Source organism: Ctenopharyngodon idella, chromosome 14 (genome assembly GCF_019924925.1).
Source record: "Ctenopharyngodon idella isolate HZGC_01 chromosome 14, HZGC01, whole genome shotgun sequence".
Taxonomy (NCBI): Eukaryota; Metazoa; Chordata; class Actinopteri; order Cypriniformes; family Xenocyprididae; genus Ctenopharyngodon; species Ctenopharyngodon idella.
This window is the reverse complement of record NC_067233.1, coordinates 16,823,116-16,846,239: the sequence shown is the minus strand read 5'-3', so window position 1 is coordinate 16,846,239 and position 23,124 is coordinate 16,823,116. Positions and strand designations below refer to the sequence as shown.

At 36.5% G+C, this 23,124-nt stretch overlaps 1 protein-coding gene across 3 annotated transcripts; it reads right to left on the bottom strand.

Moving 5' to 3' along the window:
• Positions 1-661: 661 nt before the first annotated feature.
• On the bottom strand, positions 662-21,671 carry anxa6 (annexin A6). Of its 3 annotated transcripts, none has more exons than XM_051860976.1 (25): positions 21,399-21,671; positions 20,181-20,217; positions 14,860-14,944; positions 14,662-14,756; positions 14,456-14,569; positions 10,038-10,128; positions 9,868-9,947; positions 9,597-9,653; positions 9,164-9,257; positions 8,737-8,832; positions 8,593-8,651; positions 8,381-8,503; positions 8,052-8,110; positions 6,242-6,320; positions 5,754-5,835; positions 5,563-5,657; positions 5,339-5,452; positions 4,869-4,959; positions 4,618-4,697; positions 4,466-4,519; positions 4,278-4,371; positions 4,094-4,189; positions 2,646-2,704; positions 1,902-2,024; positions 662-1,032 (listed from the first exon to the last, which is right to left on the bottom strand). In XM_051860976.1, the coding sequence occupies exons 2-25, from the start codon at positions 20,187-20,189 to the stop codon at positions 973-975; spliced, it is 1,989 nt and encodes a 662-aa protein (XP_051716936.1). In that variant the 5' UTR covers positions 20,190-20,217; positions 21,399-21,671; the 3' UTR covers positions 662-972. The 3 variants fall into 3 exon arrangements, with proteins under 3 accessions (XP_051716936.1, XP_051716935.1, XP_051716937.1); XM_051860975.1 differs by having other exon boundaries at positions 1,887-2,024; positions 21,399-21,670; XM_051860977.1 differs by lacking the exons at positions 14,456-14,569; positions 14,662-14,756; positions 14,860-14,944; positions 20,181-20,217; positions 21,399-21,671 and adding an exon at positions 10,209-11,860 and having other exon boundaries at positions 1,887-2,024.
• Between the last annotated feature and the right edge of the window lie 1,453 nt (positions 21,672-23,124).

The window sequence follows — 23,124 nt, the reverse complement described above, 5'->3', positions numbered from 1 at the left end:
AGTAATGTTACCTGAAAGGTAGCCTACACTGTGTTATTTCGTCAGTCAATCATGAAAGTCGGGTGGTTGAAAGCTTCTAAATCCAGGAAAGACGACCATTTTAGGGAAAGTGCAAGGAGAGTTTGAGTTTGAGCGCGCGTACCTATCTGAGCGAGAGCAGAGCCATGAGACTGTATATTTGAGAATGCGCGTCCAGTTTTGTGCGAGAGTGACGGAAATCACTTGGATGCGCTCTCGACGTTAAAATAACGTGATAGAAACGGCCTTAAATAAACTATAAAAAGTGAAGATCGTGTCTGAAAGCTGCAATCGATTTTTTATTGGTTAAAATCAATGGAGAATATCTCGTATTTTTCCGTGGGTGCTCGACCATCGGCGCCTATGGTCACGTTGACTATTTTAACAATGTCTTTAGTAACTTTCTGGACCTTGAATGACGGTAATTACGTTGCTTTCTATGGGGGATAAAAAAACCTCTTGGATTTCATCAAAAATATCTTAATTTGTGTTCCGAAGATGAATGTAGGTCTTACGGGTGTGGAACGACATGAGGGTGAGTAATTAATGACAGAAATTTCATTTTTGGGTGAACTAACCTTTTAAAGCAACTTTTGGTATTAAAACACAACAACATTGGTGTTCATTTAACACAAACTCAAAACATGATCACATCTTTTATTTCTGGGGTGATCCATTTAAACAGGGTGTTGGGTAACAAATAAAGCACTAGTAGAGTAACACCACAAAAAGTGCTTTTAACTGTAAAAAAAAATGTTTCGTGCATGATCGCAGAAAATGGGACAAGATGTGGCTTTTGCATAGGTCATTAGCTTTGGCATAGGCATGGCAGCAGCAGCAGAGGGCACAAAGACTGTATGTTGACTAGCATCTCACAAACAAAGGACAGGAACATAGTGCACTGGTTGCTAGGTGTAAATATCTTGTGACACATCCAGGACGATGAACAATGTTCTAGTCCTCACCTCCACAGAGGATCAAAAGGGTTTTACGATAGTCTCCTGATGTGTCGCCCTGAGAAAAGTAATACAATTTGGTCAGACCAAACATTTGACCAATTTTGGAATAAAGCACCCTAGTCTGAGAATGAACATCATGATCATATCAGTGAAAGTTCAGTGTTGCATAATGCTATTAAGCCATTATGAAATTCACTGCATTACATAATTACAAAGAGTTTCATATAAACTTACATAATAACTATATAAGCTTTTCTTCTCTTTAAAACCTAATGTGCATTTCCATGGAAATAATGTTTAAAAATGCAAATGAAAATTGCTATGAAACCATGCAATCCTACAAAACAATTAATCTAATCTGGAAATCATTTGACACACACCTTAAAAACACACACAGACTTGTTCTCTGCATGCTTTATCTAACACTGCAAGCATCTAAAAATAAATCATGCTGTTATTTTTGATTTTTAAAAAATATGATTTGAATAAAATAATGCTTTGCTTAGTTTAGTTGCATACTGGCCCATGTAATGTAATATACTGTAATAAGCCCAAAAAACATAAAGCATAAAATGTATAATTTAGTGTTGTTATTGATCTGTGAAGGGAATTTTGACTTCAGAGCCAGTATAGACCTGTTGTTGAACACTTCCTGTCTCCACTCTCTCCACCAATCAGAATCAGCAGACTGAGAGGAAGTCAAGCATGCAGGGGAAATTCCTAAACAGCTGAGTCGAGCGAGTACACCGCAGGAACCTGTCAAACACTCTGTTCCCCTCAACTTAACTAAAAGAGGATGTACAACGCCTACAGCAAGACAAAACACAATATCTACACAACTAACTAACGTCCGAGCAAGACATGCACAAAAGCATGCAGTATATGTATGACAAGGAGCACACAACTTACAACGAACGTCTCTACCTGGATGAATTCATGCAAAGAGGCTTCATGGGTGTCCTTGAACTCTTTGCGGATGTTGAAGAGGTCAATCTCAGAGCGGGACACCATGATACGGATGAGAGCCCTGTCGTCTGTTCCCAGCCCCTGCAGGGAAAGTCACAGCGCTTAGAAAGCTCTGGTCTGGCTGCTGATGCTTACAAAGCAGAGCATCAGCAATAGTGCAGATGCTCATCACAGGGCCTGTGACTCATAATCAAGTCTGAGAACCATCGCTGGCACAGATACACTGTCATCAGATGAGCTCTACATGACTGTTCCCTCAATGTGTTATGCGCACAAAAGATCATAAAACATGTTTCAGTAGAGCATGTTTTTAATCAACGTCTCTTATTCATCACCCAGAGTAAAGTTTTTGCTCAGAGATCAGCTCAGGAGATTTACCCTTGTCCTCGGTTATGCTTTATGGTATATCTGATTGCAGATTTTTGTACGCTATTGAATCTGAGCACTGACATTACTGAAATGTCTTCTGAACTCCTGGAGTGTGATTACTAGTGTATGAGAAGCAGGAGCCTTAAACAAATATCTCCATTTGCTCCTACTTTAATCTCATTACTATTTAAGAGATATTAAAGAAATCAGTTGTTTTATTTATTTATTTTCATTCTGTGGGCACTTTGAGTTGACTGATGTCAGCTGTTTGTGATTTTTCCTCCTGCTCACAGTGTGATGTAGAGGGAAGTGTATTACATAAAGCACTTTTACCTTCATGGCTTTGTACAATCGGTCAGCAAAGTAAGATGGCTGATTCTTCACACTTCGCACTGGAAAATATAAACATTTTTCAGATGACTGCAGTCATGTGATCTTTGTGTGTCAAATGTGTAAAACGTGTTCAGAAATTTGACTGTTTGCTGATGTAATTGTTAAAAGGGTTATAGGTGTTATACATTTTTCCTGTCATTTTAGATCCTTGTATAATGTTAGTCAAGATTCTGAGCTAGAAAAGTATTGTTTAATTATTTTTAAGACTTTAAGATGGCCTCTTCGCATATAAAATAAATAGCAGAATTTTACTGCATGTATATGGCTGCAGTTTTTCTATTTCATTTATTTAAAATTTATTTAACCCCTGGTTTCACAGGTTTAAGCCTAGTCCCAGACTAAAATTCATATTTGAAATTCATATTTCTTAACTGAAAGCTACTTGCAATGACATATCTCAAAATATGTCACTGCCATTGTTTTTTTTTCTCAAGATATACACCAGTTTTTTTTTTTTCTATGGCATGTTTATAAAAGCTACTTAAATGTCCTAAAATTAGAAATGTCGCCTTGGCAAGTAACTGAAATAAAATACTATAAGCTTAAGTTGAAGTACTAAAATTACTAAAACAGAAATAAAAATACATTAAAGCTAAATAGAAATATTTTTAGAACAACTTAAAAATGATAAAAGCACATTACTAACAAAATTATTAGAACTTAAACTAAAATTAAAACATAAAATAAAAAAAAATAAAAAATAAAAAACTGTGTAAAATGTGTAAAACCTGATCAGAAATTTGACTGGTTGCTGATGTATTATCTTAAAATAATATGTATTATTTAAAAAAAAAAAACATATCTTAAAATATGTCAGAGCTATTGTTTTTTTTTCTCAAGATACATACCAGTAATTTTATTTATTTTTTCTACGGCATGTTTATAAAAGCTACTTAAATGTCCTAAAATTAGAAATCTTGCCTTGGCAAGTAACTGAAATAAAAATACTATAAGCTTAAGTTCAAGTAATAAAATGACTAAAACAGAAATAAAAAATACATTACAGCTTATTAGAAATATTTTTAGAACAAATTAAAACTGATAAAAGCACATTACTAACAAAATTATTAGAACTTAAACTAAAATTATAATGAAAACTAAAAACATAAAAAAACTAAAATCACAATTTTAATAAATACTATGATATATTAGTATAATACTAAAATAACACTGGTTATTGTGAAAAATATAATTCAATTTAATATTATAATTAAATATAAAATATAATTTAACTGCCTCGTCATCCATTAACCAGCTATTTTTGATAGTACATTGGAATCAAAAGAGAAAAAGTTCACTTCTGATTTTAAGATGACTTGACCCTTGTATTATTATTATTAGTGATTTATTTTTCTGGTGCTCAGTCATTAAACTGACAAAGATCTTACCGATAGCAAACATGGCATTTTTAACATCTCCTGACATCTCTTTCTTTATGATCTGTTCGATATCTTTGTTGCTGCACCTCACAAATTCCTGGAACACTGGAGGAGATATAGCAAATGTTGGCTGAAGCATTCATGAAAACATGTATTAGCATGTGTACCAGTAGCAAACATGTGTTTGCATTACCTTTCCTCAGGTGAGGGAAACTCCTTGTGCACAGGATACTCATGAACTTGTCCTCCATGTCACCAGAGTCTGCGTTGCATGCCTCTGCCAATTCCTTACATTGGATGAAAACATTAAATATTAGTATTATCTTTATACTTGTTAAACCATCAACACTTGACAGTGTTTTGTAAGTATTTCACACTTACTTGGGCATCTTCCAAGGCCCTGGCCATGTCTACTGGGCCCTCTTCACGGGCTCCCTGACAAACACCATCAGAGTGAAGTGAAATATGAGTTTATAAAGCACAAAATATGAACTGTGGGTCAGTGTTTGGATGCGAGAACTGTGTAGATGTACCTGTGCCAGAGCAATCAGGATCCTTTTGAAATGCCCAGATGTATCTGATGCGATGGCATCCTCCAAACTTTTTTTAAAGGCTATGAAGGAGAAAATTAAAATATATGGGTTGGGTAGACATAACGTGATGTATGTCCTGCCTGTAAATAAATGACTCTTCATATCATAGCAAATACCCCATTACACAGACTTTTTGTCTGTTTAGCCTATATAAATGGCGCCACCTGCTGGACAGACAGGTTTTTATTTACCACTCTGATAGGCAGAACACATCTCCTGAATCTCCTGATTGCCCCTAGTGACCAGGATCTCAATCAGCGCATGTTCATCAGTCCCTGCGCCCTATAAAAAAAAAAAAAAAAAAGGAAAATACTGTTATTTAAGCATAGACAAAGATTTTTTAATAGGAAAATGCTTTAAATGATTATATGGACACTAATGTGTATATTGCTAAAATACTGCTTTCTTTCTCTACTACTGATTTCTTTATCAGTAAAACTCAACATGAAGGCAACATTCGCAAACAAACAGTCCTTGTAGAGAAACAACCATCACCTCTGCTCTAGTTTGGAAAGGTCACTGACACCCAGTGAACAAATGAACACAGAAGTTGAATAACAAAAGCAGGTCGATCTGCTTAAATGATGAAACAGCCCTTTTCTATGACTCAAATAAGATTTTGGTTTGGTTCCTTAGTGCCGTCACAAATTATTCTGTGTACCTCAATGGCTTTCTTCATCATCTTGGCGTCAAACTCTGCTGGGGTCATCATGAGACCCAGAATGAGTCTTTGAAGGTTTTTGGACAGTTCTGATTTTAGGTCAGCCATGAGATCCTAATGGAAAACAACTTTATATATCAGCAAAAATACTTTCACATTTACAGTAACTACAGTAATACACTACAGTACAACTAGTTATAAAACTGGGCAGGACAGTGTCTTACCCGTCCCAAAAGAGATTTGAAAGTCTGTCTGATCTCCTGTCTCTGTTCATTGCTCCTTTTCGCCACAATGTCAATAATTGTATCTTCATCAGTGCCTGAGAAATAACATGAAATCATATATTATTATTCCTACTCTTAATATCTTTGGCTAATGCATGCTATCAACCTTATCAAACTGTGTTTTTACGCACCAAACCCCTTCATTGCTTTTCTCAGAGCTTGCGCATCACTTGCAGGGTCAAAATTTTGATATGGTCGCACAGTTCCTCTTAACTAGAGATCGATAGAAAAGACAAAAGTTTAAAATAACACACACTCTTTAATCAGATTTGCAATAGCAAAAGGTTAGCTTTAGTCATTCTCCTTTTGTTTCATCTTGTAATTTTAATTTATAAAGTATCACAGCAACATCACACCAGCAGCATAAACACACGTGAGGACACACTGAGAATTGTTGGATGGTGTGACACTGAACTGAGTGACTGGAAAGGTGTCACAGGAACTGGCAGTGAATCAAGACTCTGATTAGCAAATTGAGCAGCATTCGGATGCTATCTGTGTGCAGACAAAAGCTCCACTGTATGCCTAGGGTGTATGACACAGTTATCAACTCTAGCTTGGCCCGGAGCAGAGGGTAATATGATGCATGCCGCTGAGAGAAAACGTGCGTGACACCAACCTGGATTTTGGTCGTGGCGCTGATTTCCCACATCTTGTAGGCAATCTGTGCAGCTTCTGGGAAGAACTCCCCTGCCATACTGAGAAACAAACAGCTCTTTAAACTTTTGTGCTGACAAAATAACAATGTGCAGATTGAGGGCTTGACAAAAACTTCACATTCTTCACATTCAAACTTCACATGATGGATTTAGGGCAAGCTTCAGTTCTCGATCTCTGACCATGGCTCATTGATATCTGAAAGTACATCTAAATGATATAATATAGCTTGTAAATTGTAAATATGGAGGTATATAAATGCCTCACTCTTTGAATGTTTGGGGTCAGTAAGAAAAAATACATTTATATTGTTACAAGAGATTATTGTTTCAAATAAATGCTGTTCTTTTGAACTTTCTATTTATCAAAGAATCCTGACAGAAATGTACCACAATTTCCACAAAAATATTAAGCAGTACAGCTGTTTTCAACATTGATAATAATAAAAATGCTTCCTGAACACCAAATCATATCAATCAAACCATATTAGAATGATTTCTGAAGGATCATGTGACACTGAAGACTGGAGTAATGATTTAAAATTGTAATAATGTTTTATAATATTACTGTTTTTACTGCCTTTTTCATCAAATAAATGCAGCATAAGAGACTTATTTTAAAAACATCTTTAAAAAAATCTTACTGACCTCAAAATTTTGAACGGTAGTGTGCATTAAATTAAAAATTTAAAGAAAGACATACTAAAGTCTTGTTTCTAAACATCCAAACATATGACATAAAACATGTTGTCCTATTTTATGATGGACCAATGTCTCCCTCTACTGACTGTTCATAGTTACTGCAAAACTTATTTAGAGCCTCTTTTATCCTAGATTAATAGTTAAAGGGATAGTTCACCCAAAAATGAAAATTTGATGTTTATCTGCTTACCCCCAGGGCATCCAAGATGTAGGTGACTTTGTTTCTTCAGTAGAACACAAATGATGATTTTTAACTCCAACTGTTGCGGTCTGTCAGTCGTATAATGCTTGTCAATGGTAACTCCATTTATAAGAGTCAAAAAAAACATGCACAGACAAATCCAAATTAAACCCTGCGGCTCGTGACGACACACTGATGTCCCAAGACAAGAAATGATCGGTTTGTGCGAGAAACCGAACAGTATTTATATAATTTTTTACCTCTAAAACACCACTATGTCCAACTGCCTTGAGCATTCGGTTGGTGAGGTCTGAACGCGTTCTGACAACGGAAGTGATCTCTCGTACTCATTGAAGTATAAGCGCGAGACATCACTTCCGTCATCATAACGCGTTTTTTGACCTCACCAACCGGATGCGCAAGGCAGTTGGAGAAAGAAAAATGATTTTAGAGGTGAAAAATGATATAAATACTGTTCGGTTTCTCGCACAAACCGATCGTTTCGTGTCTTAGGACATCAATGTGTCGTCACGAGCCGCAGGGTTTAATTTGGATTTGTCTGTGCATGTTTTTTTGACTCTTATAGATGGAGTTACCATTGACAAGCATTATACGACTGACAGACCACAACGGTTGGAGTTAAAGATCATCATTTGTGTTCTACTGAAGAAACAAAGTCACCTACATCTTGGATGCCCTGGGGGTAAGCAGATAAACATCAAATTTTCATTTTTGGGTGAACTATCCCTTTAAAAGGTGAAGCGTGTGATTTATGAACAAGTTTTTTGGCGGGGAATTAGACTTCAAAAGACTTACTTATAGTTGTCTGCATATAGAGGTGGGTTTTTAACATAAAAAATGACACACTTCAAGACCTGAAAAATGCTTACTCGTCATCTCCTCCACACAGTCTCAGCAGGGTGCGTTTGTACTCCCCAGATGTGTCATCCTGTTGGGTTCACATATTATTTACCTTTTTATTTATGTACAAACACAACATGTGCACTGTGTGCAAGTCTAACACATAAATAAACCACATTTTATATGTAAAACTATGTGACTACACAATGAACGACAATTGCAATTATAAGATCATAGAGTAAAACCTCAACGACAGAATTGGAAATGATTTCAAATTATAATAAATAAACATAACACACATGAATGTGTTGACAGAATCAAGAAAAGTTTGGATTGTGTTTTGTTTGTGTATAGGCACCTGAATCATGTTGTACAGAGACTTCTCATAGCGCAGTCTGAAACACTCTCTGATGTCCAGCATGTCAATCTCAGCGCGAGAGACCATAATGCGGATCAGAGTGTTATCAGCTGTGCCCAGACCCTGCAGACAGATGGGAAAATGTGTTGACTAAAAACTTGAGAATTGTACTTTTACTCCATTAATATTCATTATAACAAGGCTAACACAACCTTCATGGATTTGTAAAGGCGTCTGGCGAAGAACATGGGCTTGCTCCTGATGCACTGAACTGTGGTAGATAAATCAAATAGCAGATTTTAGTGAAAATGCAGCCGTGAGCATTCAGGTATTGATTGCATGGTGGCAAAGCTTACCAACAGCCAGCATCAGTCTTTCGAAGTCTCCGGAAAGCTCGCTCTTAATACTGTCCTCAATGGATTTCTCAGCAATTTTCTGGTATTCATCAAATACTGAAAAACACAATTTTTTGTTTGTAATTTGTTGTTATGTCATAAAGAATTGATCCATTATATTGAGTAATCCTAATCTTAACCATTAATAATCTACATTTATTAACAATCATAATATTGCATAATCACACATCATTTAGGTTAGTGCACAGTGGTTTTGTTTGTTGCATAACAAACTCTATTTCAGATTATTAAAAGCAGCAACAATGATCAAATCTAATCGGTGTTGTGGTGAGGAGTGTTACAGACACAGAAGACAGATTGTGTAGTGGAGGAGGTGTGTTAGTCAGCAGAAATCTCTGTGTCCAGTGTGTGGCTGCGGTTCTCATACCCAACTGCAAATGGGTCACACTACGGTTTCCCAGCAGCATGATGAATTTGGCCTCATCTGTGCCCCACTGTGCCTCTCCTGCGTCATACAGGTCCTACAATGAGATTACACACAAACATTCTTTTAAGATGCAAGTCAAGAGGTCAAAAACACACTTGTTAGGTTGCACGGTCAGGCAAACTCAATTGTTTTCCTGTTGTTCTTATGCAATGAAAAGTCAAAATAAATGAGTAAATTGGTTTAGAATATTCAGTTGAGTTTGAATTATTTTATGTGATAAGAAGGGGACTGAAAATTTTTACACTGTACACTCATTATAAAAATATTTTTGACCACAGAAGGCCACAATTTACCAATAAGAATCAATGTAATATTGATTTGTAGTATAATTTAACCAGTGATCAATATCAACCACACACTTCTTTGAACTCACTTGAGCATCTTGCTCCACGAGGTCTTCACTAACAACATCATCTTCCTCTCTGGTCCCCTGAGAAACAAGACAATCGCCATTATTAAACAGATACAAAAAGTAGACCATAATAAAGGCATCACAATTTTATTGTAAACTGAATGTCGCAGTATGAAAAAAAATTGACTGAAAAAGCAGAAAAGGGAAAAACAATCATAAAAAATGACTACTAAACTTTGGGCTGCAGGTTTGATATATATTATCATGAATCAACAAAAAAGATTTCACTGACCTGAAGCAAAACAACCAGCATCTTCTTAAAATGTCCAGATGTGTCCCCTATAATGTCCTCTTCAAGGTCTCTGCCATATGCTGTGAACACAATCACATAGTCAGGTTTTGCTTCATTTCAGAAGAATATTGGGTTTCTTCTTGACTTATGTAAGAAAAAAAAAAGCTCACCATCTTTGTATGCTGCCACCAGATTATGAATCTGCTCATTGGTTCTTGAAGCAAGAATTTCAATCAAACATTTCTCATCTGTTCCTGCTCCCTTTAAAGCAAAACATGAAAGTCAATTTCTGAACACAAATCACAAATTCAGTCTCTATAATGCAGAGGTGTAAAGAGTACCTGAAAACCATACTTGAGTAAAAGTACAGACATCTTACAGCAAAAATGACTAGATGACAAGTTTCAAGTCACCAATTCCAAAACGACTTGAGTAAAAGTCTTAGAGTATCTGATTTTAACAGTACTTAAGTATTTTACTCGTACTGAATGTAGGCTCAAAGATGCACTAGTCCTCAACACCTAAGAGACATGCCAGTAAAAAAAACAAGAAAGAGGTGATTTGTGAGCAATAAATCAATTGTAATAAATCACGGTGTGGACACAATAGCCTCTTAAATGTCTACAAACACTCAAGTCTCAGTTAAAGGTGCAGTAAGTGATTTCTGAGAAACGCTGTTGATATTTAAAATCATCAAAACAAACATGCCCCTACCCAAAAGGATCACACCCCTATCTTAATTGCTCCGCCCCAAAATTCACAAACATTTTATGCAGCACAGGCACCTCCCCCCTCACGAGTGGACACGCCCCTTACTGCTGATTGGCTACAAGTGTGTTTTGATGCTCGGTCCGATCCACTTTCAACAGCGTTTCTTAGAAATTGCTTACTGCACCTTTAAGCTCAAGTGCTCAGAAAGGGCATAAGTAAACCAATATCCTTCAAAAAGTTATCTTCAATATAACAGATAAATGAAATAAAGTTAAGTAAAATTAAATAGTCCAAGCCTATTTGTACTGGACATGCAGGTTTCGGCCCTAATCATCGGCTGCATGTCCTCATCTCATATTTGTAACACCTGCGATTCACAACTACTTGCTAATACACTCGCATTCGCATAAGCCATGTTGACATGTTTGGGTGAGTAAGGGCAAAACGCACAAGATATAGTACCTTCAATGCCCTGTAGATTGCAATAGCAGAAATAAACCGCTGCAGAAAAAGTTGGGTGTCACGCAAAATGTAAGCTGCGTCTCATTTCGGAGGCTGCGTCCTTTCAGAGGTCGCATTTGAAGGCTGCATACGTCAAGCCTTGACAATGAATAACAGTCAATTTTATTATGTTACTTTTCTTAAATGACGGTCAAGGATGTCTTATTTAAGAAAAGTAACTGTAATAAAATTGACTGTTATTCATTGTGATGTGTAAAATACTGTAATTACTTTATTACTTTGCAATGTAACGGTTACTTTTCTTAAATGAGACTGACTTGATGACATATGCAGCCTTCAAATACGACCTCCGGAGGACACAGCCACTGAATTGGGACACAGCTACAATATGTAATTGCATTACTCATTACAAATGTATTGGAGTAAAAAGTACATATAATTTTTAAAAACTGTAGTTAAGTAGAGCGTAAAAGTTGCTAATATCTTTGATACTCAGTAAAACTACAAAGTACCCAAAATGATTTACTCAAATACTTTACACCACTGCTTTAATTTGAAGGGATAATGAATAGTCAGACAGTATAATTATCCAGAGGGAAATGAGTGCAGTTACTTGAGTGACAGTGAAATTACAGTACAAATGAGAGAAGAATTATTATTTTGTCATATAGGACAGTGTCAGTATTGCAAAAAAATTTCAAACCATGCAGTCTATTATGGTAATTCGCAGAAAGCAGTTAAAATCTGCACTGCAATAAACAGCCATTTAAGTGTAAATTTCCCATTACAGTTTTTTAAAATTGCTTACACACTAAAATTGGTACTTGAGGTCCAGTCAGTGTAGCAATTCACTCATATATATATATATATATATATATATATATATATGGTAAGTGATTAAAAATTGTAATCTAATAAATTACATGATGTGGGGATTAATTAATCTAATTAATCTCAAAATAATCGTACATCAAATTTGGCTGAGAAATTATCCCCAAAAGTCATTATTGTGTAAAGCATCAAATAGACTACAAAAAGTAGATTCAGAAAGAAATACTTTATTTGATTCAACATAGAATTTATTACACAAACTTTTGGACCATGAGGTTGAGTAAATTATGTCTGAATTTTAATTTTGGGGTGATTTTTTTATTTATTTGTTTATTTTTATCAATATGTAAATATGAAATTGAAAGTAAACATATGGTCAACTGATGTTTTATGAATAATTTTCTTCGAGAAGTTAATTTACTCAAGGCTACCAAGAAAGCTAGGTTACTAAGTTTATTAAATTAATTCACAATATGCTCACATTTATTATTAATGTAGGTGGCGACACGTCACGCAGGCACAATAGCGCTGTATGACAGATCTATCACTTTTATTTCATTTCCCCTTTTTTATTCAAAATATTCACAAACTTGTTAACTATAGCTTATCATGAACTATAGGCTATAAAGGCGCTGAGCACTCAAGGAAAAACATGAGATATTCTCCATTCATTTTAACTAATAAAAACGACTGCAGCTTTCAGATGCGACATTCTTTTCATTTTTATAGTTCACTTGAGGCAGTTACTATGGCATTTTTTAACGACGCATGTGTGCATCAATGTAATACATTAATGCGAGAGTGCATCAATGTATTGTGCAGCATGAATCTCTCCACAAAACTCATGCGCTCTCAACAGTGTCCTGATGGCTCTACTCTGGCTCAGATATAACGTGTGTGCACTCGCTTATGGAGTGTGGGCACCAACAAAAATCTGCACCTATTGTCAAATATTTTAATGCGTTTTGTCTTTTAAATCATGTCAATTGATCTATAACGCGTGATGGGTGCTGCCTCAGCAGCCACAGTGTGAAAGCACGTTTGAATTCAGCAGTGAATGTTCTGATCTTATCGGTGTTGTCATACACTTCAAACCAATCGCCTTTCATATCTTGAATTTTATGGGCATTCTAACTGCATTCTATAGGCCCTATCACGCAGTGAGTTGTTTCCCTGCATCATATTCATCATCAGTCAACTGTATGAGATGTAGGTCTAGGGGCGGGGCAAGTGCGTTAAGTGAACATAAACAGTTGAGAAAGAAAACTCGTGTAATGGATCTAAGCGTCAGGGCTTAAAGTGACAGCAGCCTAATATACCTGCTGCCAAATTATGAGATAATGTTAAAAATATATACATGGCAGTTTTTCCACATGGTATCAATGTCAAAATTCTGGCCAGTGAAAATACTGAGTGGCTGGTAACTTTGGAAAACTAGCCACAGTGGCTGGTGAGCAAAAAAAATGTCAAGCCCTGGTTGTGACATTCCTTCATGTTCAAAAATGGTAGTGATTGTGTCGGGCAAACTACATATAGCCTACTGTATGCTTCCAAACTTGATTAGTTGATTGATAAGAAAGATTGTGATTCTTATTTAACTACAATGGCAGGCCATTAGCCAATTTAGCAGACTTTACAAACATTCCATGACAAAGGTATTTATTGAAATACACATGCATGTATGAAAGATTTTGATAATTGAATGGATCATTTTGCATGTGATGGCTTACACAATGAAAGAATATTTAAGTTGTGAAGAGTTTGACAATTTCTCTGAGAATCAACTCATCAGTTTTGATCAACAAGCCATGCACATTTAGTTATTGTGCAAACTGTAGACAATTGTACTTACTCTTTTGCACACATGTGCCAAAACAAAACCAATTTGCTTAAATCAATAACAAATTCAAGTGAACAAGAAACTAATTGTTCAGAGATCTGAACTTATTGTTTTGGGGAAAAGAATTTTTTTTTTGAGAATTGAGCCAAAGCGACTGAGGAAACTGTAATAAAAAATGTATATATTTTCCAAAAGGATAGACATTTTTCTTTGTTCTTCAATGTGGAATGTTTTCTATTATTAAAGTCCCAAATGGCTGGATTCTTTGTGATTTTTCACAGCCATAAAATCATGAAATGGCTAACACTCCCAAAGCAAAGAGCTAACTATCATCATTTAAATAATTAAGGAAAATCACTTACCGAATCCTAATGATAGCCAAGGCAAAATAGATTCACAGGACAAAAAAAAAATGCAGTAAATAACGCAGAGAAACTACTATAGCTGATATTGTAATTGGACTTTTAATGAATGATGCTTAGAGAAGTGATTGGGAATACTCTGACTATTGTGTTCTGTTTAGCTGATTGACAGAAATCTAATTTAAGACTATATATCAGCAACCAGCAATATTTTCAGAAAATATAAATGCAAAATGAAATAATACAGCATAACATATCTGAATACAATTATCTGTGCAAGTCATGCATTTGAACAGTAAATTTTAGTGCAATTACATCAGCCAAGCACAGCACGTTTTAATTGAAAGTCTCAAATTCACACAGAATCTAGATTCTTATTTACCTTAATGGCATCCTTGATTTCTTTGGCATCATGATAAGCAGGAGGTCTCATCAAACCCACGATCAGACGTTCAAACTTCCCAGTCAGCTCGTATTTCAGATCATCAATTAAATCCTGTAATGTAAAAGAGTATTTTGATAAAGCACTTTTTTTTTCTATAAGCCATTTATTCATTTATTAAATGCTTGCTGGAGATTTTCCAGTACCTTCCCATATTGTGATTTGTAGGCAGAGCGGATCTCCTGCCTCTGAGCATTGCTTCGTGAGGTAATCAGGTCTAAGATGGCATCCTTGTCACTTCCTGTGACACAACAGAGAATTATTTTAAGTGATCATTATAGAAATATCCCAGCAGCCACTAGCTACATATTAAACATCTATAGATGAGGAGTCCTGGCACTCACCAATGCCTTTCATGGCATTATAGAGGGCCTCTGCATCACTGCCTGCATCAAAGTCAGGGTGCTCTACAATTGTACCTCTGAATCCCTAAAACAAAAATTATAGATGTTTAGTTGTTGTTTCACTGAACAGTGAAGCCCAAAATGAGAGATGAATCTTCTCATAGCCTATGAATAACAAACAATGAAAATGTTTTCCTTCATTGCAATAAGCTCCTTGCAGACCAAGCTTTCATTCAAGTACTTCAATGCAAATTTTCAAACATCTTCAAAACAAGATAATTTACTTGAAAATGGGTAAGATAAGAAAAAACACTACTAAACTAATATGCATATATATATTACAGATGCACCGATACTAAATTTCTCTGCCGATACCAATAGCCGATTATTCAGAATGATATCGGACGATGCCAATAGTTCTTAAGGAAAAAAAAATCTCACAAATAATGCTGCAAACTATAAAGGGAACCCTTTCATTTGGTACACTATAATATTAGAGGTTACAATTAACAACAGAGGTATTATATTCAGCTGCTATTTATTTTCAGATATAACAACACTCAAATAAAATTTGAAATGTTTGTATAAAACTCAGTTGCACATAGTTTTCATAAGCACTTGTCTTCATGGCAAATTTATTTAAACATATAATTAACAGTAAATAAGCTCCTCATAATGACATATATATATAGACTTATATTTAATGACATCCCATTCTTAATCTGTAGGGTTTAATATGGAGTTGGCCCACCCTTTGCAGCTATAACAGCCTCAACTCTTCTGGGAAAGCTTTCCACAAGGTTTAGGAGTGTGTTTATGGGAATTTTTGACCATTCTTCTACAACCCCAAATCAGAAAAAGTTGGGACAGTATGGAAAACACAAATAAAAAAAAGAAAGTAGTGATTTCTAAATTTACTTTGACTTGTATTTCATTGCAGACAATGTGAACACAAAATATTTCATGTTTTGTCTGGTCAGCTTAATTTCATTTGTAAATATACATCCTTTCCTGTCATTCAGACCTGCAACACATTCCAAAAAAGGTTGGGACAGGAGCAATTTAGGGCTAGTAATCAGGTAAATTGGTTAAATAATGATGTGATTTGAAACAGGTGATGTCAACAGGTGATTGTAATTATGATTTGGGTCAAAAGCAGCATCCAAGAAAGGTCTAGTCCTTTAGGAGCAAAGATGGGCCGAGGATCGCCAGTTTGCCAACAAATACGTGAGAAAATTATTGAAATGTTTAAAAACAATGTTCCTCAAAGAAAGATAGGAAGACATTTGCTTATTTCACCTTCAACAGTGCATAACATAATTAAAAGATTCAAGGAATGTGGAGGAATTTCAGTGCGTAAAGGACAAGGGCGCAAGCCTAAGCTGAACAACCGTGATCTCCGATCCCTCAGGCGGCACTGCATCAAGAATCATCATTCATCTATAAGCGATATCACCACATGGGCTCAGGACTACTTTGGCAAACCTTTGTCAAGTACCACAATACGTAGTTACATCCACAAATGCCAGTTAACATAGGGCTTCCTTTTGGCACAGTACAGTTTTAACAGTGTCCAGAAGCGCCGTCGACTTCTCTTGGCTCGGAGGCATCTGGGATGGACCATCACACAGTGGAAACGTGTACTGTGGTCAGATGAATCAGTATTTCAGGTATTTTTGGGGAGAAATGGACGCCGTGTGCTCCGGACCAAAGAAGAAAAGGATCATCCAGACTGTTACCAGCAACAAGTCGAAAAGCCAGGGTCTGTCATGGTATGGGGTTGTGTCAGTGCCCTTGGCAAAGGTAACTTGCACTTCTGTGATGGCACCATTAATGCTGAAAAGTACATAGAGATTTTGGAGCACAATATGCTGCCTTCAAGAAGACATCTTTTCCAGGGACGTCCATGCATATTTCAACAAGATAATGCAAAACCACATTCTGCACACATTACAAAGTCCTGGCTGCAGAGGAAGAGGATACAGGTACTTGACTGGCCTGCCTGCAGTCCCGACCTGTCTCCAATAGAGAATGTGTGGCGCATTTTGAAGCGCAAAATGCGACAACGAAGACCCTGTACTGTTGCCCACCTTAAGACTTGTTTGCTGCAAGAATGGGACAAAATTACACCTGAAACACTTCATCACTTGGTGTCTTCAGTCCCTAAACGTCTTTTAAGTGTTGTGAAAAGGAATGGCAACATTACAAAGTGGTAAATGCTTTACTGTTCCAACTTTTTTTGAAATGTGTTGCAAGAACCAAAATAAGAATTTTGTTTTTTTGAAAAAAAACAAAAAAACAAAAATGAGGAACACATTAAATAATGTGCTGTTGTATTGTCTGCAATGAAATACAAGTCAAAGTAAATTTAGAAATCACTACTTTCTTTTTTTATTTGTGTTTTCCATACTGTCCCAACTTTTTCTGATTTGGGGTTGTAGAAGCGCATTTGTGAGGTCAGGCAGTGATGTTGGCGAGAAGGCCTGGCTCACAGTCTCCGCTCTAATTCATCCCAAAGGTGTTCTATGGGGTTGAAGTCAGGACTCTGTGCAGGCCAGTCAAGTTCCTCCACACCAACCACGCTCATCCATGTCTTAATGGACCTTGCTTTGTGCACTGGTGCGCAGTCATGTTGGAGCAGGAAGGGGCCCTCCCCAAACTGTTCCCACAAAGTTGGGAGTATAAAATTGTCCAAAATGTCTTGGTATGCTGAAGCATTAAGAGTTCCTTTCACTGGAACTAAGAGGCCAAGCCCAACCCCTGAAAAACAACCCCACACCATAATCCCCCCTCCACCAAACTTTACACTTGGCACAATGCAGTCAGGCAAGTACCGTTCTCCTGGCAACCGCCAAACCCAGACTCGTCCATCGGATTGCCAGACACAGAAGTGTGATTCGTCACTCCAGAGAACACGTCTCCACTGCTCTAGAGTCCAGTGGCGGCGTGCTTTACACCACTGCATCCAACGCTTTGCATTGCACTTGGTGATGTAAGGCTTGGATGCAGCTGCTCGGCCATGGAAACCCATTCCATGAAGCTCTCTACGCACTGTTCTTGAGCTAATCTGAAGGCCACATAAAGTTTGGAGGTCTGTAGCTATTGACCCCGCTCTGTGATTTTACGTGGCCTACCACTTCGTGGCTGAGTTGCTGTTGTTCCCCATTCTTTCACAAATGTTTGTAGAAGCAGTCTGCATGCCTAGGTGCTTGATTTTATACAGCTGTGGCCATGGAAGTGATTGGAACACCTGAATTCAATGATTTGGAGGGGTGTCCCAATACTTTTGGCAATATAGTGTATATATATATATATAAAATGTTCTGTTATGAAACTCAAGATGGCACAGGCTAATAGGTCCTTAGCTCAGTTTGTTAGTGATCACATCGTTATCTACATAGCGCAGCTGATTGGTTGCCGTGGCATCAGCAGCCAATGAGCTTGAAGCTCAGCATTCAAATACTGCAATACAGCATTGTGTATTGACAGTATCAAGTCTCTGTACTTGCTCTGCAGCAGCAGCAATAATCAGCAGCAGCATCAGCATAGCAGATTTATTCCGCCAAGACCAAACACATTAACACTGCCATATCCATTTCCATGCCAATCTCTCCGAAAGTTATGACATATATATAATATATATATAGATAGAGAGAGAGTTAAAAAAAATGTTTGTTTAAAGGAAATTTGAATATTTTTACTGAAAACAAGAGAAAAATATACTGATAAAGAAAATTATTTTTTTAGAGAGCATTTACATGAACATTTACAGTCACACGCATTACACAGAACTCAAATTATTTTAAGTTGCTCTTGGGTGGGACAGCCTACATGTGTTTATATATTCCCAAAATAAAATATTACACCAACAATCAGACTCTCCCTCATCTGGCCTTTGGTCCAAACTCAGAGGCACAGGCAGGACTATAGCATGGACAGCTGACACCTGTCAGTGCAGCAGTTGTGTGTTATGGTAAGCAGCAAAGGGCGGTTTCAGTTTGTGTGTGACGGAGAGAGACAGAAAGCTTGTATGCAACTTAAATGTCTGTAACCTTACACTTTCAACCTACTGAATCTACAGGATGTCATTCCCCTTCATAAAGCTGCAGACCTTACATCTGACAGAGCATAAATGCTACATGACTGTGCATTTTCAAAGCTCCTCTGTACTCACTGTCTAAATACATTTATTCCCCACAACACTGGTCTTGCTGGCGTGTCTTAGTATAAAAGGGCACAGATCCAGAGTCCTCCCCCTCTTGCTTCTCTGCACATGCTCAAGGCCTGTCCTGCAGATATCGCTCAACACAGCAGCTGTGGGCTTCCACGTCTACAAGAACAGACCCCTAGCAACACTGATCTCAGCAAACAAACATCCGGCCAGGCACACTTTTACAGTACTTTAAGAAATATTCTAATATTATAAGTCCTCCAGTGTAGTAGCAAGACAGTTTCTTTCCTTCAGGAAATATCTAAGATGTCACTGAAAGTTTTGCAAACATTGCAAATAAGAAAATAACTTATAAAAGTATATAAAACATACCGAGATAAACTATATTTTCTGAATAAAATGTTATGTCATGTTATTAGTGGTTTCCAGGGCGTTACTATGTAGTTTCTAGAGTGTTTTTAGGGTGCTAGGTGATTAGATCATAAAAAACATGCCCAAATCTCATCCTAGACATGGCTCAGGTCAATCCTTCCATTTAAATCTATGGGGGGTTTTTTCTCCTGTTTTGTCATTCAGCATTTGGACATTCTGAGCACATAAAAGAGCAATAGCTCACCTTAGATAAGATAATTTGAGATATTCACGTGCACAGTGCAAACAAGGTTTAATACTTAGGGTTAGAGGTTTATTCAAATCCATCTAATCCTAACAAAAGCAATACCAATAGTGATGCACTAATGTTTTATAAATTATTAGTGTGCTTTAATAATAGATTGGCTACTATACATTTCAAGGTATCTAAAATGATACCTAAACAAGATATTGTTTCAAAAAATGAAACAAAAATGAAAAAAAATATGATCACTGAGCACAGGTCTACATGTGGCATTGTGGTGTTCTCAGCAGATCTAATTTTTTAATGAGCAATTCATTGAACTCTGATATTCCTTAAAGAAAACTCTGACATTCTACACTCCCTGAACTACAATAGATGGAAAACGATAATGATGACAATGAGAAAGGAGGCAGAGGTCATGTCTTTGTGGCCATTCTTTCTTGCTACATGACCAAAAGCAAATTATACATAAATATCAAATTGTAAGCACTGCATAAAGCAAGTAGATGTAGTGATGTAGAAATATAAACTTACTTTTCCCATGTTTGCCAACGGAATAATAATCTTGAACCTGGAGAGAGAATTAAGAAACATGTTAGACTATCCTTAGCTTCTGTATATATATATATATATATATATATATATTTTTTTTTTTTTTTTTTTTTAAATGGCTGTTTATTATTTTCAGAATTCTCTTTTTCTGAGTTATGCCTTTTATAAGCCACAGTGGAAAATGTTAGATACATTATCTAAAGTCCTATATTTGCTGTGTAAATGAGTTCAAAATACATTGCTGCAGTGCAGAAGCAAACAGGCTATGAATGTTTACTCCTAGTTAAGTAACGTCCAAACCTGTTTAATCTTTATAACCTGTTTCGTCACACAAGAACACTCTACAAATATATATTAAATTTCCCCTAATTTTAAACCATTTCTACTCGATAAAATGCTGAAGGCAAAGCCACATTTTCCACAGGATACTTGTGGCTCCACCCTCTGAACTTATACTGTGCTCTCTTTCACTACATCATAACCAGGCAAAAAAAGAACAGGGAACTCTCAGTGATGGAAAATGTTCAGTCTGCAGTTCACTGGAAATTTTATTCTCTGTTATAATATCAAACTTGTGCACAAAGCATCCGGAGTATGCAAGCAGTTACTGTACAATGATAAATCATCAAATTTCTTGCTTCTTCTTATTTGTCGTGTAAGAATTATTGATTTGGCACTCTGACTCTGCAAACTTTCATAAAATAAAATAAAGAAAAAAAAGAAAAGAAAAATCATAGGCACCTTTTAGTATTGTTTATAAATGTGTGTCAGAGAAGTCCAAAAATAGGCATGTCTCTCTGGTCTGAGTCAGGAATACATCCAAGGTCTGAGATAGACATTCACACAGCCCCACCCCAACCAATACCACAAATTATAATTAAATCAATCAAAAATAAATTAAACCATTCTCAGCTGATCTGATATGATATAAAAAGACCATTACTACAATCATAACCCTAAAACTTTTGGTTTACGGTCAACTTTTTGAATCATCATACGTATGTTTATTCTATAGAATTGAATGTCTATATAAAGTCTGTGGTAGTATGAAAGAATGTGAACGCCTCTGTGTGAACGTTGAAGCATTTGCCTATAAAACGCGCATATATATGCTACAATATGCGCCCCAAAACGCCGTTATTTGCTAATAAATTACGTTACGAATAGTTAAAAAATAATAACAACAAAACAACATTTTACCTTAATCACAGGAAGTCTCGAGCTGCAGTTGAGGGTGGTCCGTTGCCTCTTGTCAGTGGTTTTGCTGAGAAACGTTCAGGCGAGTATCAGCTGTTCTTCTCTGACGCAACGAACGCGGCGCAAACGGCAGGGAGAATTTAACTAAGGATAACCAGCTATGATGTAATGTCCACGGGCGACGTGTCGTGATAGCCAGTTCTCACAAATGACGTGGAGCATGGGAAGACATACCCTTGGTTTTTCAGTCAGTATTATCTGCAGTGCACCTCCTGACCTGGTCTGATCTGCATATGCAGCACATTTGGGGGGTTTCTGTAAGTCCTGAGTCAAGATGAACATTTAAGAAACAAATACACAGTATTTGTGAGGTTGAAGATGTACTCACCAACTTTTGCAAAATAATTTATTTTTTACACAAATAAAAAAATACAAAATAAATATGATATTGAAAATGTAGTTTAAGCATCTTTATTCTACATGGAGCGGGTTGCCCTCTAATGGCAGCGGCCATGTTGGCATTACACGTTCAAAGGTGGCATTTAATTTACATAGTTTTTCTTTATATACTAAATTTTAGCCTCTTTAAAAACATAAACATAAATAAAAGTACATTGCTGGGACATCAAGCGCTGAGCCACGTGTCAGTATCTCAAAAACTTTTGGGATAAATAAAGGGAGCAGCTAAAAGAAAACAAAGTGCACCTTCAATTTCTGAAACTACATTATTAATTATCAGACTTCCATTTCATATCATGTGATGCTTTGTCAACCCTTTAAAACAGTACACTTCAATTAGAAGTATTTGAGAGAACTTTAAAGTTATCAAGAAAATCATAAGCTAGTAAATAATACAAGCTTCTACTAAAGCAGGGGTGCAAGACAGACAGACAGATAGACAGATAGATAGATAGATAGATAGATAGATAGATAGATAGATAGATAGAAACATCAGTTCTTGTGGAAACAGATGCCTGGATATGCAGCCTGTCCCATATTTAAGCAGAAACATGTTTTTTAAACTGTTTATATGAACAGATGCATTCAGAATTGCAGCCATGTACAAAGTCAAACACAATGATTTATGAATCAACTTTAAGAGAAAGGCAGAGTGTTGCCGGTATGCTCTTATAGTATCCAATGGCTGATCATGCCTGCCTTGGCGTGAGATTGTGACAGGTCTATTTCTGTCCAAACCTTTTGGTCATTCCGGTAAGAGGGTGAGGAATTCAAGATCAACAGCATAGTAGAGCAGAACGGAGGGAGAGGGCAGCTCGATGTGGTCACTAGTAATTTATAGTAAACTTTTCTCTCTAAATGCAGCACTTTGTTTCATTAGACAGGTATTATTACACTTTTTTACAGTTATACGTAAAACATGATTTAATTGCAGGGGTCATGAAATGCATCTTTCTGCACTATAAATCATGAAGGTCACAATCTAAGCACTGATTTCTTTGTAGCATAAACTGTCAGCCAACAGCAAGGTATGGCAAAACTGTGCTGCCATCTAGTGAACATAAAGTGAAGCAGACTTCTCAAAACGTTTGCAAATTGTTTAATAAATAAGAATGTCCTATTTTTTTCTTGCATGAAACAATATCCTGTTTTGTTGTGTAAGTATTTGCTGAAATACAAAGCCATCGTAACCTCACAGAAATGTTACAAAAGTATCTTTGGTTTTCAACATGGAATTGTATCCTCACGCTGTGCCTTGGCAGCAATTATG

What these genes read in the sequence shown, in the direction of transcription:
- anxa6 (XM_051860975.1), bottom strand. An exon ending in GGTGGCAGCATACAAAGATG is followed by an intron (nt 9,948 to 10,037) that starts GTGAGCTTTTTT and finishes TTGTGTTCACAG; the next exon opens with CATATGGCAGAGACCTTGAA. An exon ending in GGGCCTTGGAAGATGCCCAA is followed by an intron (nt 4,372 to 4,465) that starts GTAAGTGTGAAA and finishes ATCCAATGTAAG; the next exon opens with GAATTGGCAGAGGCATGCAA.